Consider the following 20,674-nt stretch of genomic DNA (forward strand, 5'->3'; position numbering starts at 1 on the left):
CCTTATCCAGACAACCAAAATCCGGAATGCTCCAAAATCTGGACACCACGCCGTAACAAAAACAAAAAACAAAACGCCTTCGCTCACTCGCTCGCAGATTCCCAGTTTTGCTGCTTTTAAACATGCAGTCAAAACTTACTTATTAACTTACTTATTTCAGAAGGCTGCACACATCTCATCCCCCTCATTGCCCACCTAGGACATTTCTCCCCTGATTCCGTTGTCGCAAGCCCATTCCCTGCTTTCCTCCCTTGCATCGCCTCCCCCCATGGCTCTGAGGTCCCCACGCACCCCTCCTACATTGGCAATCACTAAGTTCTCTTCTTCAAGGGGGGGCTGCAGATCCCACAGGCAGGAAAAGGCACAAAGGCTCCTTTCTCAGGGGAGGGGCTGGAAGGGAAGGTGCCCCTGCCGAATGTTTCTTCCCAGTCGCCTCTCTAGGAACCTGGACTCCCTCAGGTTAACCCTTAAACTGGCCTCCCCTTGGCAGGAGGCAGAAAAGGGGGCTCCTCCATCCCTGCCTTACAATAGAGAGCAAATATTCAAAAATCTGGAAAAATCCGAAATCTGGAACACTTCTGATCCCAAGCAGTCCAGATAAGAGATGCTCAACCTGTACTACTTTACTTCACGTGCTCTCTTTTAATTTGACTGTTTGTTACACGATTTTGCCGATAGCTGAGTTTTTTTGAGCCTTGCACAATTATAAGGCAGCCAAATGTGAACAGGTTCAGCATATAAAACCAGATTCCAGATGGAGCCAGCATAGTGCATGGTTAGACTAGAACTAGGGCAACTCAGGCTCAAATCCTCTCCTGGCCATGAAGCTCACTGGGTGATCTTAGGCCAATCACCACCTCTGTCTAATTTACCTCATGGGGTGATTGTAAGAATAAAATGTATGGAAAGAACTGGCATGCTGCACTGAGCTCCTTGGGGCATAAACAAACTCCATGAAGCTATGAAAGTTATCCTATGCTGAAGAGAACTCGAAAGGAGATATCAAGCGCAAATTCTTAAGGCCACCACAAGGTGGCAACACTTTCAAATTAATTTTACAAGCTTACATAGCTGTCTAAGCAACTTTAAAAATGGATTGCTCACAGAGAAGTTGAAACTAAGGAAGATTTGTGGAGTGATATAGAGTTCTGTGTTGTGTGGCTTATTGTCTTGGAGTTGGACTTGCTTAGAAAACTTCTGAGAGTGAAATCTCTTCAGATGGGATTTCAGCAGCAGCAGAAATCATTACTACTTCTTTTGGCTCAATTCCTCTGTTGACATTATCTGCTTGCTTATACACTTTGCTTTCCCAAAGAAAAGCAATCACTGCTGATATTCTAGAAGCTAAGGGATACAGTGGCTCTAAGACTTGTTGCTTTTGTTTCCTCAGCCCTCGGTGGGACAGGTGGCTCGTGTGGATTTCAGCAGTAAAGTGGAAGTTGTGTGGGCTGACAACTCCAGGACAATTGTTCTGCCACAGGTAAATTGCTATTTATTTCTTTGGCTGTCTGTCATTGGTCCCTGTGCTTTGCAGGTAATTGCTCAGTTAAAACTGGTTTAACTTGCATCTGGCTGGCTGTGTCTGTATCGAAAACAGTTGGGAGTTGGGATAGGCATGTGTGTTTAAAACCACAGGGTTTAAGAAGGGACGGATTTCCCTGCTCTAGCTTATCAAATTACAAAACATGTATGGATAGTCTCAAATTGGGCACTGATTTTGTTGTCCTGGGACAGTCTGCTGAGTTAGTGAGCGAGATGTACAGTTGTATTATTCTGGTGGCATACGCATGCAATAGCACTATTCTGAAATATTCTTACAACTATTTAGGAGATCAGTAGCCAAGCTGCTACCCTAATACAGTGGTTTTCAGATCTTCCATCTCCAGGGGACTCTCCACTAGCTTGTCTGTTGAGGAACCCCTGCACATTGCAGAGGATTCTGGCTTGTATTCTAGATCAGGCATTATGTTTAAGCAGAGTACTGAGCAAGCCTGGATCTCATTGTCTTCATGCACGAACTGAGTGTGCGCTGGCTACATCTTGCAGGAGGAACATTGGCCGTTGTGGTCCAACTGTTCTTCTCAAAAGTTTGTACGTAGTTACTGATCTTATTGAGGTCACCCTGATAGGTTTCCAAGGAAGCCCAGAGTTTCTTAGAACATAGACTGAAATCCACTGCCCTGTCATGTCTCCACATACACAGGCACTTGAAAAATAAATGCAAATAAAAATTAGAATTAAGGAATGGAAAGGTGCAGGAGCAGGTGGTAGGGAGCAGTTCTTGTGAGGCCTTCGCTGGTTTCAGAAGCTGCAGTGTAGGCATGCTCTACTCCCTTCCCCCAGTACCACAGCTGATCAAAGTGCCTAATACACCATGGCACACCTGATTTTCTAGGTAAGAGAAGAGATGAAATTGGAGCTAAATTTGTCCCAAGGAAAAGTTAGAGGAGACTGCTGGGTTCAATGCATTTCCCTTGCCATTCCTTTACTCTTCATTTCCAGGTAGCTGCCGAGCCTTTTCTATAGCCAGGTCATACCAAAGTTTGCTCTTATTTCAGGAGCCTGTTCATCTGCAGAAATGTTTGGCAATCAAGGCTTTGTTTTCCTAAGCAGAGCTGTTGTGCTTTCATGACCGTAGAATGGTCCAGTGCCTGCACTATGGCAGTGGGATGCAAAGCCCTCGGCTGTCACCATTCCCACTCCTGTCACATGTGATCGGATCACCGGGAGAATAAGAGGTCTGGTGTACATTCCCACAAATGAAAGCTGTCTTGCTTCAGTTCTGCGGCAACCTGTCATGAATATATATACAGTTAATTAAAAATAGTCCTTCATTTCCTTTCTGTATTATGGGTGTAAATGTGGCTAGTGGTTGTAGGCTAGACTGCATGGCATTAGGAGTTCCTCCGGAAATGTCTTTGGCAGCCACCCAAATGACTCACTCCCCCCCCCCCCCCGTGGCAAAAGTCTGGGGTAGGCAATTTTGCATAAGTATGTATGTTGAACAGTATCTATATGTCTTGTGCAAAATCCCCCTGTGGCTTAGGTTTTGGTGTAAGATTGCAGGGTGGAAAGCAAGAAGGGACTGTTTCTGAAGGATACAGAGCCAAGGTGAGAAGGGGGGGATACACTGGAAACAAACCACCACCTGTAGTTCAAGAATGAAGTGAAGAGTCTGAAGTGCAGAGCTGGGAACTATTCAGATCAAAATTGTTTACACAGCTATGTGCAAGAAGAAGGTAATTGCATTTATGACTAGTTCAGGGGTTGTCGCTGTGCAAGTGAGGGATTTAGTCATGACTGTGATTGTTCTGACAAAACATCAGGCACCCTAGCAAAAGTGGTGAGGAAGAAATTTGATAAATGCCCTATGAAGCAAATGAGAGACTTAATAGAGGAGTTCAGCATCTTGGGATCTGCAGTCTAGCAGAGTTAATGCACACATCCCTCTAGTCTGTTGCAAAACTCCCAGCTCACTTCAGCCTTTTCATAAACTGCTCCAGTTAACCCAAGATGCCCTAGTTTTTGAGGGTAAAGTGCTGATTCAGAATCTTGTACACAGGCATTGCATAAGACCAGCATACGAGCCAAGTACAATCCACCTGAATGTCTGTCTGGAGAAGCTTCCTTCTGAAGTGCATTTTGAGTGGGAAAGTACTTTTATAGCCAATCCCCTCTGAATGGCACTGAAGCAGTTCATGTTGTCACTAAATGGGGAAGTGAAAATACAATATTCATCAGCCTTTTTCCTGACTAATGAAGGCCCTTTCTCTTTCTGGCTACTAGCACTTGTACAACATAGAATCAGAGATGGATGAAGAGACAGACCTTGACTCCATAGATGGTAGCACTAGTGGTGCCTCTTCTGATGAATGGGAGGATGAGAGTGATAGCTGGGAGACAGATAATGGTCTCATGGAAGATGACCACGCAAAAATTGAGGAAGTGGAGCCTGAGGAGCCACCTGTGGAAGAGGTGAAAAAGGTGGAGGAGCAAGTGCAAGGTGCTGTGGCCATGGCAGTTGCTGATCTGACAGCAGACAAGTCTGGCAAAGAAGGGACCCCGAAAAGCTTCCGAGAGCTGAAGGAGGCCATCAAGATCTTGGAGAGCCTGAAGAACATGACAGTTGAACAACTGCTGACAGGCTACCCAACCTCTCCAACTGTAGAACCTGAAAAACCTACCAGGGAGAAGAAGTTCCTGGATGATATCAAGAAGCTACAGGAGAATCTGAAGAAGACTCTTGACAATGTTGCTATTGTGGAAGAGGAGAAGATGGAGGCCATGGCAGAGGCAGAGAAGAAGGAGGAGAGAGAGGCACAGACTCAGACGCCAGTGGCATCAGAATGGCCTAGTGAGACGCCAGTGCTTTGCCAGCAGAGTGGAGGCAAGCCTGGAGTTACCTTCACGAGTGCCAAGGGAGAAGTCTTCTCTGTTCTGGAGTTTGCTCCAGGTGAGTTCTGACATGCTTGTGTCGTGATTTAAGGGAAACAGTACCAAACATAAGCTGTGTTTGTTCCTTTTCTCTCTCTGCATATATGAGCCCTTCTGAAGGGCAGGAATGAAGTACTTTGTGATTGGTCTCCCACTCTTGGTCTTGGTGGAACACAAGCAGAATTCTACAGCATGTCTCATAACCTGCAATTAGTTGCGCGCGCGCACACACACACACACACACACACACACACACACACCCCTGCCTGGGAGGAAAAGTAAGTGGTATGATGGAAATGGCTGCTAGTCTTCAGTATGCAGTCTGCAGTTCATCTTGATAGGCCTCCTTATGGCAAGAGACAAAAAGTATGGGACTCTTTGGAGTACTGATGCTAGTTTCACGCAACCCATACTTGGCAAAACAGCAATCCCAAGGCAGCCTAGACTTTGGGGTTGATTTGTTTTTTGAATTTGTACAACTGGATAAATGGAAGGACATTGTTTAGGTCCAAAGACACACAAATGTTAACCAATCTAAAAAGACCTTGCCCTTTCTCTTTCCCACGAGGGGCTTTTGTGTCACCTTTGCATAAAGAGGTAGAAATATGAAGCTGCTTTTGCTGCTTCCACCAGCCAGCATCTTATTTCATCCAAATAAGAACATAAGAACAGCACTGCTGGATCAGGCCCAAGGCACATCGAGTCCAATATCCTGTTTTGCACAGTGGCCCACCAGATGCCGCTGAAAGCCACAGGCAGGAAATGAGGGGGTGCCCTCTCTCCTGCTGTTACTCCCCTGCAAATGGTACTCGGAGACATCCTGCCTTTGAGGCTGGAGGTGGCCCACAGCCCTCCGACTAGTAGCCGATGACAGACTTCTCCTCCATGAAGTTATCCAAACCCTTCTTAAGGCCATCCAGGTTGTTGGCTGTCACCACATCTTGTGGCAGAGAATTCCACAAGTCGATTATGCATTGTGTGGAGAAGTACTTCTCTTTGTTGGTCCTAGATTCCCTGGCAATCAATTTCATGGGATGACCCCTGGTTCTAGTGTTATGTGAGAGGGAGAAGAATTTCTCTCTATACTTCCTCCACACCATGCATGATTTTATAGACCTCTATCATGTCTCCCTGCAGTCGTCTTTTTTCTAAACTAAATTGCCCCAGGTGTTGTAGCCTTGCCTCATAAGAAAGGTGCTCTAGGACCCTGGTCATCTTGGTTGCCCTCTTCTGCACCTTTTCCAGTTCAACACTGTCCTTTTTAAGATGTGGTGACCAGAATTGTACCCAGTACTCCAAGTGTGGCTGCACCATAGTTCTGTATAAGGGCATTATAAAAATAGCCATTTTATTTTCAATCCCTTTCCTAATGATCCCTAGCATGGAATTGGCCTTTTTCACAACTGCCACACATTGAGTCGACACGTTCAGCGAGCTGTCCACCACGACCCCAAGATCCCTCTCCTGTTCAGTCACCGACAGCATATACTTGAAGTTGGGGTTTTTCATCCCAATTTGTATCACCTCACACTTGCCATCATTGAACCACATTTGCCACTTTGTCGCCCACTCACCCAGTTTGGAGAGATCCTTTTGGAGGTCCTCACAATCCATTTTGGATTTCACTACCCGAAAGAGTTTGGTATCATCTGCACATCTGGCCACCTTGCTGCTTAACCCTGCTTCTAGATCATTTATAAATAAATTTAAAAAGCACCTGTCCCAGTACAGATCCCTGGGGGACCCCACTTCTTACTTCCCTCCATTGTGAAAACTCTCCATCTCCTGTTTCCTGTCTTTCATCCAGTTGCACACATGTACTTGTCCCCTTATCCCCTGACTGCTAGGTTTCCTCAGGAGTCTTTGATGAGGAACTTTGTCAAAAGCTTTTTGGAAGTCCAGGTATACTATGTCAGCTGGATCACCTTGATCTACACACCTGTTGACACTCTCAAAGAACTCCAAAAGGTTTGTGAGGCAAGATTTACCTTTGCAGAAGCCATGCTGGTTCACTCCCAGCAGGGCCTGTTCTTCTGTGTGCTTTACAATTTTATCCTTGAGGATGCTTTTCATCAGTTTGCCTGGAACGGACATTAAGCTAACCGGCTTGTAATTTCCTGGATCGCCCCTGGATCCCTTTTTGAAAATCGGTGTTACATTGGCTACTCTCCAGTCCTCTGGTACAGAGCACGATTGCCAGGATAATTTATATATTTTAGTAAGGAGGTTGGCAATTTGACATTTGAGTTCTTTGAGGACTCTTGGATGGATGCCATCCGGCCCTGGTGATTTGTTAGTTTTCAGTTTTTCCAGGCATTTTAGAACATCATCTCTTGTCACTTCTATCTGACTCAGTTCTTTAGCCTTTATCCCTAAAAAGGAACAGGTATATGCTCAGTATCCTCTTCCATGAAGACAGATGCAAAGAACTCATTTAGCTTCTCTGCAACCTCCATATCCTCCTTAATAATCCCATTCACTCCCTCATTGTCTAATGGTCCAACCGCCTAACTGGCAGGTTTCCTGCTTCTGATATATTTAAAGACGTTTTTGTTATTTCCCTTGATACTTTTGGCTAAATGTTCCTCAAACTCTCTTTTTGCCTCCCTTATGGTCACCTTGCATTTCTTTTGCCAGAGTTTGTGTTCCTTTCTGTTCTTTTCATTTGGACAGAGGCCTTCCAATTTCAGAAGGAAGTCTTCTTCCCTTTTATGGCTTCCTTGACAGTACCAGTTAGCCATGCTGGCATCCTCCTGGACTTAGTAGTACCTTTCCTCCTTTGGGGTATACAATCTAACGGGGCTTCTAGTATTGTAGTTTTGAGTAAAATCCATGCACTCTGGAGCGAAGTGACTCTCCTGATTTTCCCTTTCAGCTTTCTTTTCACCATACTCCTCCTTTTGGAGAAGTTTCCTCTTCTGAAATTCAAATGTCTGTGTTAGACTTCCTTGGTGATTCTGTCCCCGCATGTATACTGAATTTGATCACACTATGGTCACCGTTCCCTAAAGTGTTGTCGACACTGACATCACGCACCAGGTCCTGGGTGCCACTCAAAATTAAGACCAAGGTTGCTTTCTCTCTGGTTGGTTCCAAGACCAACTGTTCTAGGGTACAGTCATTTAGTGTATCTAGAAATCTGACCTCTTTGTCATGTCCTGACTGTGAATTTCAGTTTACCTCTTTGTCATGACCTGACTGTGAATTTACCCAGTTTGTGTGTGGGTAATTGAAGTCACCCATAATTACAGCCCTGCCTCTCCTTGACGCCTCCCTGATTTCCTGCTGCAACTCCCAGTCACTGTCAGGGTTTTGATCCCGAGAGCGATAGCATGTCCCCAGTAGCACGTTCCCTTTCAGGCCTTGTATTGTCACCCACAGGGTTGCTGTGGAGGACTCCAGTCCACCTAGGTTTTCTAGCTTGTTAGATTCTATGCCTTCTTTAACATACAGTGCTACTCCACCTCCAAGGTGCCCCTCCCTGTCCTTTCTATAGAGTTTATATCCAGGGATAACAGTGTCTGCTTGTTCTCACTGTTCCACCATGTTTCTGTTATGCCCACTATATCTATTTCTGTGTTAGCAACCAAGCACTCCAGCTCACCCATCTTGGCTCGGGGGCTTCTGGCATTGGCATATAAGCACCTATACACTGAATCTCTCACCTGATGTATGCTATCTTTCTTTTGACTCTTTGACCAGCAGGCACAGGCTCCCGTCTGCTCTTTATGCTGTTCTGCTCTGTCCCCTTCTGTTTTATCTGAATCCTTTGCAGCCTCACACTTTAAAGGATGGCTTTTGCTGAACAGGATACTGCCCAGTTCCCATCGGCTATTCCCCAGGCGTCATTTTAAAAGCTGCTCTGCAACCTTTTTGATTTTAAGTGCCAGCAATCTGGTTCGATCTTGGTTTAAGTGCAGCCTGTCCCTTTTGTACAGGCCTTGCTTGCCCCAAAATGTATCCCAGTGCCTAACAAATCTAAACCACTTCTCCCGGCACCAACATCTCATCCACGCATTGAAACCCCTCAGCTCTGCCTGTCTCACTGTACTTGCATGTGGAACAAGTAGCATTTCTGAGAATGCTACCTTGGAGGTCCTAGACGTCAATACACTACCTATCAGCCTAAATTTGGCTTCCAGAACCTCCCGACTACATTTCCCCACATCGTTGGTGCCAATGTACACCACGACAGCTGTCTCTTCCCCAGCACTGCCTAAGAGCCTATCTAGTTGCTGCGTGATGTCCGCAACCTTCGCACCAGGCAGGCAAGTCACCGTGCAGTCAACACACGGGTCACAAACCCATCTCTCTATCCCTCTAATGATCAAATCACCCGCTACAAGGAGGCCCCCGCCCCCCAGAGGAGTATCCCCTGTGTGAGAGGATATGGGCTCATCATTCATGGAAGGGGTCCCTTCTAAAGGAGCATTTCCTGCTTCCTCAGACCGATGTCCTCCTTGCCCGAGACCTTCATTCTCCCTGACAGCAGAGGAGCTACCAGCCCTGGAGTGGGATGCCTCTATCACGTCCCTGAAGGTCTCCTCCACATGCCTCTCTGTCTCTCAGCTTCTCCAGATCCGCCACCTTGGTCTCAAGGGAACTAATTTGTTCCCTGAGGGCCAGGAGCTCCTTGCACCGAGCACACACCCATGACTTCTGCCCATGGGGCAGATAGTGATACATGTAGCATCCTGTGCAATACACTGGGAAGTCCCCCTTCCCCTGCTCTTTCTTCATACTGTTTTTGTTGGCTGTTTACAGTATTTAGGGATAGTTTATTAGAAGTAGTTTATTATCTGTTTATTATTAGATAGTTTATTAGAAGGATAGGTCTCAGCTGTAATGGTCAGCTATTTAACTGTCCAAACAGCCTTTCCCAAGAATACGAGGGAGGGATTTGTACTTGCATTCTCTCCTCCACCAGGCTCCTTGTGATCACAGGGGCTTGTTCCAGGCTCCCACACACACTTCCCGCTGAACTCCTGCAAAACTCCTGAGCCATTTTGGAAGGGCGGTATATCAGTCAATCAAACTAACTAACTAACTAACTCCTACATCCTGTTTGCTATCCCTGTCTGCTATGATCTTTTTGCTATGCTCTCGGGCCTTCACCTCTTATGTAGGTGAAATAATGTCTGACCAGTGTTATAAGAGCAGAAATTTACTTTTTTATGTCCTTGAAGATGATTTCATGATTGTGTATGGTGGGAGGTTCTTTAACCTACTGCCCTGATTTCTTCTTGCCCCATTAGATAGTCATGCTTTCAAGAAAATGGAATTCCAGCCTCCCGAAGCCAAGAAGTTTTTCAGCACAGTGAGGAAAGAAATGGCACTACTTGCAACCTCGCTGCCAGATGGCATCATGGTCAAAACTTTTGAAGATAGAATGGTAAAGTAACCAAACCCTATGTGGGCTCGGCCCTCACCCAAGAATCATGTACCAGATAAAATGGTCTCCAGCTAAACACAGGCCAGATCCCAGAACAGGACGATGGCTTCTGTCTCCATTCCTAAGGTGTTCCTTAGAGGAGGGGATCATGCACTTCCAGGTGTTCTGTTACTCTGTCTTCAGGCAGATTTTGTTTCCCTCATGGCACTATTGTCACTGGTCCCAGTCTTCGTCCCCAGTTCCATACTGCAGCTTCGCTGCTATAGTCTTCCTAACTTAGTACAGCAGATGTGAATAATGCCACTGATTGTGCTGGACCTCGTTATCCACAGGGGTTCCATTCCCGCCAATTTCTGCAGATAACGGAACATTGAGTCAAGCAGCAATAGGGGAGCTAGGTTCCTGCAGGGCAGAAAAAGGGCTAAAAAAACCAGCAGAAATTGAAGAAATAAAGTGCTGTGTCATGTTCAGCCAGTCTCCGGCTGTCCAGTGATGCCGTACATAATGCCCCCAATTTCAGGGGTTTTCTTGAAAAAAATCATTTAAAAATTTGTTCAAGAAAGCCACCAAATGGTCCTGCTAAGCAAAATGATGACCGGTTAGGGTATTGGTTAGGATACTCAGATTTTAAAACTTTGTTTAACCACCTATACCGAGGTTGGGTACACATGGCCCAACCATGGATACGCAAAACCTCAGGTGCCCGGGCTGTGGATGATTATCTATATATGTAGATAGGAAAAGCTGTATATAGAAAAAGTGCACCAGCTAGCAGAAGTGAAGCTTTATTCAACCAGCTTTGAAAAGTTTGGCTTGACTGCCAGAGTTCAGCTTAGCAAGAAGCAACTGGGAATGTACACTAGGTATATAGAAGTCTGAAAAGAGCCCCATGGGGTGATTTAAACATGTTCCTGTTCATGTTGAGTGAAATCAACAGCTCTGGTTTCTTGTCATGGGATTGCTACTTGGGCTTACATATAGCCTCTTCACAGGATCTCTTTTCGGCACTAGTCAAAGGACCCACGCGCACACCGTATGAAGATGGCCTCTTCTTGTTTGACATCCAGCTCCCCAACATCTACCCAGCTGTCCCCCCTCTCTTCCGCTACCTCTCCCAGTGCAGTGGGAGACTGAACCCCAACTTGTATGACAATGGAAAGGTCTGCGTAAGCCTTCTGGGGACATGGATAGGCAAGGTAATGCTCATCATTGCAGTTGATATGGCTCATACAAACCCCATGATGTAAGCTGCATCAAGTTGCTTTGCTTTCTTCTACTTCCAAATTCCCTTCAGTGGTTTTGGTCAGAAGGTGAGGTAGTTGTGCTGTGCTTGCAGTTGGAAGAGATTTCTCTAAATTACGGTATGCTGTCTGGGCAAAAATCTCAGAAGAAGCACGTGGTGTTCTGGTGTGTAGATTCTAAAGTTCACCATAGGCTGTGTGTGCATAAGAAACCAGTTCTCAGAACTGCTCACAGTCTTGGCTTAGATAAATGCTCAAAGTTAGGATTAGGCAACCTTTGGCACTCCAACTGTGGTTGGACTACATCATCCCGAGCCATAACTTATTGTGATGGGAGTTGTAGTTCAACAGCAGCTGGCATGTCAAAGGTTGCCTGCCCCTGCCTAAGTTATGAGTAAACATGGAAGCTGTGAAAAAATTGTGTATATTTTGTAAATACATAGCAGATTCTTATTACAAAGCTTCAGTAATACAATCACACACATAACCTCATTACATATATCTGTTCTAGTAACACAAAATGCAGAAGTCTTTAGGATATGTTTCTTGCAACAGCTGTTTGTCTTTTTGTGGTATAACCAGCTAGCCTTCAATTGACTTGTCATGGGCAACATAGAAACTGTTATATGATGCACTTCTCTTTTGGCTAGTGACCTTTTAATATAGGCCATGGTCATCAGGCCATAGCAATGCTATGGGCAATGTCTGCCACATATCCTAAGAAATGCCACTCTGCCATGTATGATTGAGAGTGTGTGTGTGTGTGTGTGTGTGTGTGTGTGTGTGTGAGAGAGAGAGAGAGAGAGAGAGAGAGAGAGAGAGAGAGAGAGAGAGAGAGAGAGAGACTGTCCAGCCTTTTCATATCATCTGCATGAGATTATGGAGTGGCTTGCTGATGTGCAGTAACATACGCTATGGGAAGCACAATCTGTCAGAGAGGGGCTCTTCCCCCATAACGGCAGCAGATGCGACATTCACAGTGTCCAAAAGATACCTGGGAGAGTCTGTGTTGCAAATAATAGCTGATTTAGGTCTTAGCTCTGCTTTCCTTAATGGAAAGGATCCACGATGGAAATTAGCTTCCTTGAAATGTATTTGGAACAAATTCTTGGTTGGAGGGACTACACAGGGGAAGCTTGACTGAGGTCAGAACTACACATTCCACTCCATGTCTTTCAAGCCTGGCCAATGCTGCTTTTCTGCAAAGTGCAGCCCAGGGTGGTGATTTCTAATAGTGGGGAAACCAGGTGGGAAGTAAGGGTTTTCTTCATCCAGTTCAGATTTTGGACCTGTGTTTGAGATGGAAATGGCCGCTGGAACTATTGCTGGAGGAAAACAGTGCAAACATTGTGTGTTCCCAGTTCTGCTTTGCAAAGGAAAACTGGTGGCTGGGCTTGGAAGATGCACAATGCAGGAGGAATGTGTAGTTTTGCCCTAATAAACAGAGCACGAAGTGGAAGCCTGTGAGAAATCGTAATGCATTGAGAGGAGAGGGCAGAAGGAGGAAGGAACTCTTCCGTCCACTGGCCCCTGTGTGTTCACTCCTCTGCAGGTCCCACTGCAAGCCTACTTCGTGGAGGCAGCTTGCATAGTGGTTGCTGCCACCAATCCAGCTGAATTGCATCAGCACATTGGGGGCCTCCCCCTGGCTGAAGAAGCAGAGCTAGTTATTTGGCCCCAGTTCTGTCATCTGTCCACCCAGCACAAGGGATTTCCTGAGGCAGAATAGACAAATGGCAGTAACTGGTCCCAGAGGCATGAAGCAGAAGGTCTGCTGCTAGAACTCAAGAGGAATTGACCTTAGGAGGCAGCACTTTCTTTGCAGTGATGTTACCTGGTGCTTTTAGCGGGGCGGGGTGTGGGGGGATGGACAGTAGGCAGGTTGTTTTTAGCTAGTACTTCCATGCCAGTTTTGGCAACCAGGACAACTGTGCCTGCTTGAGGCCAGCACACGTGACAAACTGAGATTGAGGGTAGTTAGGTGTTTAGCTTTTGGCAAAGCTGATGGCGAACCTAGACTTGTCTGTCCAGTGTTCTGCCCTGACAGCAGACTACCCACACATTATGGGGGTGCAGGGTGTCAAAACATTATGGAGTTGCTTCATGGTTCTGCTTTCGTATTGTTCCAGAGCCTGATGAGCCGTGTATCTTGCAACAAGCCAAGGTAGTCACACCCCAGCTCTAGTAAAATGATGGATCTGAGCGAAGTCTGTATGGCTTGAGGCCTGTAGAGCTCATGCTTTCCCCCATAAAGACTAAAAATAGATACACTAAAATTAGATGACTTGGTCTGTGAAAATTGCTCTCAACTTGCAATGCTCGCCCCTGTTTTGATGCTATTTTAGCCCTGGCTCTTGGCTCACCTGTTCATTGCCATTTGTCTGTTCCAGGGCACAGAGAGGTGGACCAGCAAATCCAGCCTTCTCCAGGTGCTCATCTCAATCCAAGGTAAATTCCAGAATGTGGAGTGTGGGGAAGGTAGGGTCAGAATGTAACTGTCAGCAAGGGGTTGCAGGAACAGGCAGAACAAGAATATTATTCTGTTCACCTAAATGAACAATTGGTGCCATTTCCAAGGCACCAGTTCAAGTAAAACTTGCTTCCCCCCACCATTCTCTGAACATCATCCATTCACTTTCCTCTTCCTATAATTTACAGGCATTTTTACTCGTTTGCTTTTCTATTTCATGCCAAGAAAGGAAAACCAAAACCACAACCACCTCCAGGCAGCTGCAAGTAATCCTTGAGTTGGTTGCTAGAAGCCAACAAGCCACCCGCGTAGCCCCACATGGTGCTTATTTTTGCACACATGGGTATGCCATTCTCCATAGGTACGCAGTCCACATATGCAGGGAACAATTCAGCAGGTACTTGCCTTTAAGCTCCCTGGTCTGCCATTCAAATGGTAGGTTGGACTATCTCCATGAAAGACAGATGGACGGAAAATAAGGCAGAGCAGGCAGAGGTGCATCTAGGTAATTTTGGAGCCTGGACCTAAGCCCTTTGGAGGGCCCCCTGCCTGCTTGAGCCCCCCCACCACCACCACCATCACTGTTGCAGGTTAAGCATCATCCCCCTACATACACACACCTTGTGACACACGTGTGTGTCTCCACTCTCCCCTCTGTGTCTAAAGCACCCAGCACAAGTCATAATCACACTCGGTCACCCGGTGTAGTGCGGGCTAGCAGTGACCACACCACCTGGGACAGACTAAGGATGGCGGGGGGGGGGACCCTGGGGGTGTGGAGGCCCTAGTCTTCGGCCTCAGAGTCCAGGGATAAGAGCCCCACTGGAAGCAGGGAGAAAGAAACCAGCAAAGCTTGTTAGCAACTTTGTCTTGGTGTGCCCATTAGTCACCTTGCCCTGCTTGGTTAGTGGGCATGCCAGCCTGCAGCTCCACCTACAAGCTGCACCTCCATGGTCTCTCCCCATCTCCCCCACCTACCTACCTCGAGTGGCATACCTAAACTCGAACACTTTTTCACACAAGCCAAAAAGGCTTGCATGATTTTATTTATTGTATTATTTATTTATTTATTCCATTTCTATACCGCCCTTCCAAAAATGGCTCAGGGTGGTTTACACAGAGAAATAATAAACAAACACAATAGCTCCCTGTCCCCAAACGGCTCACAGTCTAAAAGCAACATCAGATAGACTACAGCAACAGTCACTGGAGGTACTGTGCTGAGGGTGGATAGGGCCAGTTACTCTCCCCCTGCTAAATAAAGAGCATCACCACATTAAAAGGTACCTCTTTGCCAAGTTAGCAGGGAGCCTTTTATGTCTTTTTATGCCTTCCTTATGCCTATTATGTAACAGTTTAATGCATTTTTGCTTTTCTCTTTTATGCCTAATGACCTTTTGAACATTTGTACCCACTTTTAACCATTATTAACTACCATTTAGCATTATTAACTACTGTTCACTATCTTGGCCATTAAGGGCCACTTAGTCTATGGTCTTGCTTTTCATACTAGACTGACACAGTTTCACTCCTAATTTTACTTCTACTTCTGATTTGTTTTTAGTCTTTTATAGTTACAATAATTCCATACCATATGCTTGTATGGTGTCACCTCTAGGCTTCTAGTACGTCACTTACTATGTCATAGGTTCTTATTGCTCATATGCTGGTCTGAGACCGAAATAAAGGTGATTGATTGATTGCCAAAAAGGCTGGTAGAAGAAGAGCTTCTAATAGGGCATCCAAACCCTGACAGGAAACAGTGGGAGGTAGAGTGGAAGACTGTACATGGTCCAAAAGCGGGGAGTGTGACACACTGGCTGTATCCAGACTAGTGATGTGTGCACCAAAGAAAAACATGCACATTGTGGAGGGAGGGGGCAGTTTCCACCAGTCCCCCTTCTGCCGCACTCTGGGCTGTGGGACCTTCAGACACATTTTCAGTGGCCACAGAGGGAAGGGTTTTGGCAAAAAGTGCATCTCCCCCGTTGTATGCATGGAACTTTCATCTACACGTCAGTCATTCGTCTGGATGTCAGCCACTCTTTGTGGAGTTGTGTTTTTATAAATGGTTAGCAAAATTTGCATGAGGGGGCCTCAAATTGAATTTGGATTCCAGAGAGTTTGGGAACATATCTGAGTTGGGTTTTTTTAAATGCCACCTCAAATCTGGTGTAATGGTTTGACTTCAAACCTCCTAACAAAAAGTCTGCCAAAAACTTTTTTTAAAAATGTGTTCCGAAACGGTGGGGACTTTCCTCAACACCCCTGAGTGCTGAGTAGTGCTTCCCTGTTCCTGGTATGTTTGATTGCTCATGGATTTCTCCTTAAGTCACATGCCGGAGTTTGATTCAGAGTTAGGGGCCCAGAGCATGTTTGGTTTTTTCTCCAGTTCATAATACTCTCAACCCCTTGTTCTCCCCACTCCCTCCTTTTTTCTCTCTCCTTCCTGTTGTTTACCATCAGGGCTTATCCTAGTCAATGAGCCTTATTACAATGAGGCTGGTTTTGACAGTGACCGGGGTTTGCAAGAGGGCTACGAGAACAGCCGTTGCTACAATGAGATGGCCTTGATTCGTGTGGTGCAGTCCATGATGCAGCTGCTGCGCAAGCCAGTGGAGGTCTTTGAGCAGGAGATCTACGAGCACTTCTGCTGCAATGGCTGGCGCCTGGTCCACCGCATTGAGTCCTGGGTGGAGACAAATGAGCTGGTGGAGAGGAGCCATGACCATGGCAGCCTGGGAGAGTCTTCCTTTGTGCATTCAGTATGCGGTGTTCTGGCTGAGAGCCCTGTAGACGGTATAGGGTCCTTGGGGGAGCAAGTGTTAGGGGCAGCTGCTGCCACCAGTGCCCCTCAGTTGTCTGATGGCAAGGAGGAGCTGGAAGACTCTGGTTGTGGAACATCAACGCTTCCTGCCAGTGACCCCCTTCAGTATTCGGACTCGGAGAGCATGGGCCAGGCCAGAGCAACATACTTTGCCAGAGACCTCGCAGATGAGGGTAAAGCTGCTCAAGACTCTGCCTCTCAGCCTAGCGTGAAACCAAAGAAAAGGAGAAAGAGCTACAGGAGCTTCCTCCCCGAGAGGAGTGGCTACCCCGACATTGGATTCCCCCTCTTCCCGCTCTCCAAGGGGTTCGTAAAGAGCATCCGTGGTGTCTTGCAGCAGTACCGGGCTGCCTTAGTAGAGGCCAACATCCCAGAGTGGACAGAAGACAAATAAAGCATCATTAGGGACAGACAGACAGACAGATGCACGGAAAAGAATGGGAAGCAGGGAGGAAGGCACTAGCAAACGTTGTTAACAATAAATAGACTTTGTCTCACTGCACCTATTCCTCGATGGCCTGGTTTGTTATAGAGAAAGCAGAAGCTCCCCAACTCATTTTAAGCTAGCTCTTCTCTCCCTCATTTGAGATGCACAGGATGGCTGAGCTATTCCATGTGCGCACATAAAGCCCCTTCCCCATACACACACACACACACCCTATTTTGTCCCTTTTGAGCTTGATCCTGAGAGGTTAAGAGCTGAGGCCTTCCTTTTCCAGACCGTATACAAAGCTGGAATTGGAAGCCTTTCTGCTTCGATTTGTGCAAAATGATTCTTCCTTTTCCAGTTTGGGTGCTACGGATGATGATGATGATGGGCAATGCTTTTGATTTAACAAGCAAGATTCTTGTTTTATAGTTAAGGAAAATGTATCTGACCTAACTTCAGTAAAGCCTGAGAGGTCTGTCAGTCAGCAAGCACTCCATAGCCCACATTTCAACTCTTGTGTCCCTCCTTAGTTTCTGGATATGTCTACTGCTTAACACCTCTGGGTGAGCTAAGGGAATACATTCCCAAGAAAATCTTAAAGAGATGTTCTAGGCTTGGACTGCTACATGAGAGCCTCTAAATGATGATAGAAGCTGTCTGTGTTGTGTTTCCCTCCCCCTGACAATGTTGAATCCCTTGATAGGCCACCTTAAGGCAGAAACAAAGTGCTAGGCAAGCGATGCTTGATGTGGTCAGCACTCAGGACCTTCACTTTGGCGTCTGAGGCTCACCTGCTGTCTGTCTCAAGTATACAATTTCTTCTGAGCAGCATCTCTCTTTCCACTTTGCCTTGAAGGGGAATAGTGCATATAGCATAGCCCGCTACTCTCCTGGATTCAAGAACACTCTGCTAGCAACTCAACCATGTGCACCAAGGTACCTCAGGACGGCTCTAGGACAACTGCATGGTGTGACCCATGTTTTACAGTTCCAGGTTTCACTAACGGGTTTTGCCGAGTGGCAGCTCTGACTCTGTATCTCCATGGACTCCTACCAACTTTACAGCATCAAGCCTACACTCTGGTAGATGATGGGTCTCTCTAGTCCAAGATCCTTAAGTAAGATTACAGCCTTCATTGTGAGCCACGGTTACTTTTCTTTCCCCTGTTCTAGACTGTGTATGACGTGTCTACGTTATTTCCATTATGTGATACGGCCAGTGGTACTGGGACGGAGCAGGTGTAACAGAGGGCCTATGTACTTCTAGCAAATTGATGCTGGTGGCATTTTCATCCTCTTGCACCCTAGATGGGATTATGGTCTGCTCATCATTCAGTGTTCCTACACCTTTGCATGGCATCATAGTTACCTGTGTACTTCCCAGTCTCTAATAATGGCCTTGATGTTTCTCTGTCATCCTTCCAGTAAATGAATCTTTTTGGAAATGCTGAGGAGGCTGGCACTTTGAGTCTTGTATTACTCAGATATTAGTGAGTTAGTCGTCTTAATGTTACTGATTAAGATGGGGGGGGGCGGTTTCCTCTGGAAGGCTGTGGTACCCAGGCTCTTGTAGCCAAGCCCATCATGAATCAGAAGTGAGGCCATGCTAGTAAAAGAGAAGCAGAATGATTCAGCTGATATCGTCGTCCTCTAGGGGGCAGGGGCAAGGAAGGCATTTTTTCAGGAGGACCTGTTGTATCTGCAAACTGTGTGAAAGGGCAGACAGTGAGGGACCTCTGTCTGTGTTCCTATATGTCATTGCATTCCTTGTGCAAATGTGGTTGAAGTTCCACCCCACACACCCCAGCCCAGGGGAGGGAAACTGAGCAGCCACTTGATGACCCATCAGGAAAGCAAGCATTCTCAAGCCACCAGTCTCAAAGCTATCTACACAGTCTCAAGAGGTGGTTACCCTCCCATTTTCCGTAGCTTAACAAGGTGGGAGGAGCCACAGAAATGGAAGTCTAATGGTGCTATAGACTGCAGAGAGAAGTACTAGAAGACTCCCTTTCTCAGAGTACACCGGAGAGCTTTGTCTGATCTCTTAGAGACCATGCCCTGGGAAGATCTTGCGTTCTTCCTAGGGATCTGCTGCCACCTCTTGCATCCATTGAGCACTCTCCCTTTTGTCCTGGCTGTCAGCCCCTACCAGAGGCATGCACAGATGTTTACAATTTTTTTTCCTTTTCTATAAGCTTTTGGAAAATGTGAAGCTCTAGGCTATGCAGTTGCGTTGAGCACACTGCAACTATGTAACTTTTTTGGTGTATGTATGTAATAAAGAGTGGCGAGAATTTCCAAGAGACAAATGCTTAAACACACACAAGCCAAAGCATGAGGCATATTGTTAGTCTTGAGATGGGCTACATGATTGTGATGTATAAATTAAAATCCTCTGTTAAGTGCTGGGGAGGGGAAAGAAATATTACAAAAAAAAAAATCAATTTCTAGCCTTGATTCTGTACAGTATTTAAAACCGATGGAGCTGTCTATTGGGGCAATGCTTAGAGATGTGTTACCTTTGCAGCTGTGAATGCTTGGTTGCTTACAATATATGTATAAAGTATCTTGTGATGAATCTTTTTTTACTTGCAAACTTTGTTTGGCTAATTAAGATGTAGTAATAAAGGAGAGAAAGTGGCTTGCCATTATGTTTTGCTGCTGTTAATAGCTTTGGTTGAGCTTGTTATGTATCCTTCCAACACAAGATGTGGAACTTGTGGATCATCAGAGTTCTCCAAGAGGGAAGGAGGCATGCCTGAAGAGTCTGGGGAGGATGCACATTTTTCCCCAGCCCAGCTTCTGCATGTCTTGACTGGGAAAGATTGATCAGCCTAGAGTTTTGTCAGTAGCTGCCTACCTCTCTCATTTGGATGATTTGGCAATTTGGGGGTCAATAAATAAACTGCATTTTCAGAGTTTCCCTGGAGATCCCCCCACCCTTTTTAAAAGATGGGGTGCAAAATTGTCCTTTCTCTCTTGATATGCCTGCCTCAGCATTGCATTCTTTTATTACACTTGAGGGCAGGACAGCATTTGTGGTGACTTAAGGCAGTTACTGTAAGAAAGTACTTCACTTCTGTTGGGTGCTTCGTGTGTTTGTGTAGTAGAACACATTTATGTGCACTTGTCTGTTCCTGTAATTAGAAGTGCTTCACCCAAGGACACTTGGCGATAGTTTCCCACCTGTGTGTGTAAATATATGCCTGGTGATCATACCTGTTCCAGCTTCTTGTAAATTCCCATTCCGGAAGTAACTAGACTCACACTTCAACTCTTAGTTTCAGCTGCTTTGGTTCAAAATGGGAGTGGAGGGAAGGGAAGGGATGGACTTGCATAAAGAACCTATTGCATCCTATTCATTCCATCTTTATTTCTTTCATTTCCCCAGTAGTGGAAGAGATTTTGCCCTCTTAGAGGTCTAAGTTTATCCTACAGGACTGGGAAGCAGGTTTGCTGCACCAAGGGTGCAGTTCAGGGTCGCAGCCTTTGTACAGCTTGGCGATGTGACCTGGCCTAGCTGTTCTGACTGCTGTCCCCACAAAAGCCTCCACCTCCAGGCTGATTCACTCTAGCCAGCACAACCACGACTTCTCTAAACAGTTTTTTCTCTATTTTTACTAGTGATGATTCACTAGGTTCAGGGCTACTGAAAGTTAAATGAAAGCCCTCGTACTTGCCTGGGTGCTTTTTTGGGGTGGAGGGGTGGTATTTATGATGAGGTAAGGAAAAGCCACCTTATTCATGCCCAGGGCCACTACATAATTCTCTAGTTTCAGGACTAAGCACAGTCACTGGAAATAGGTTTTAGGACCAAGCCCCAGTGAGCTAAAGGCTGGACCACTCCCTGTTCATCCTTTTTGCTTGCTGCTAGCTTTCT

The 20,674-nt window shown here is 46.1% G+C and overlaps 1 protein-coding gene across 2 annotated transcripts in view; it reads left to right on the top strand.

The window, feature by feature from the left end:
• UBE2O (ubiquitin conjugating enzyme E2 O) overlaps positions 1-19,442 on the top strand; it is a 133,645-nt gene extending 114,203 nt beyond the window's left edge. For both annotated transcript variants that reach the window (XM_053291976.1, XM_053291978.1), the window contains 6 exons: positions 1,391-1,480; positions 3,787-4,453; positions 9,690-9,826; positions 10,819-11,022; positions 13,458-13,515; positions 16,004-19,442. In XM_053291976.1, the coding sequence (XP_053147951.1) occupies positions 1,391-1,480; positions 3,787-4,453; positions 9,690-9,826; positions 10,819-11,022; positions 13,458-13,515; positions 16,004-16,758 (1,911 nt within the window). In that variant the 3' untranslated portion in view covers positions 16,759-19,442. The remainder of the gene's footprint in view (positions 1-1,390; positions 1,481-3,786; positions 4,454-9,689; positions 9,827-10,818; positions 11,023-13,457; positions 13,516-16,003) is intronic.
• The last annotated feature ends 1,232 nt before the right edge of the window (positions 19,443-20,674 follow it).

The sequence above is a fragment of the Hemicordylus capensis genome, chromosome 2 (genome assembly GCF_027244095.1).
Source record: "Hemicordylus capensis ecotype Gifberg chromosome 2, rHemCap1.1.pri, whole genome shotgun sequence".
In the NCBI taxonomy this organism is placed as follows: domain Eukaryota; kingdom Metazoa; phylum Chordata; class Lepidosauria; order Squamata; family Cordylidae; genus Hemicordylus; species Hemicordylus capensis.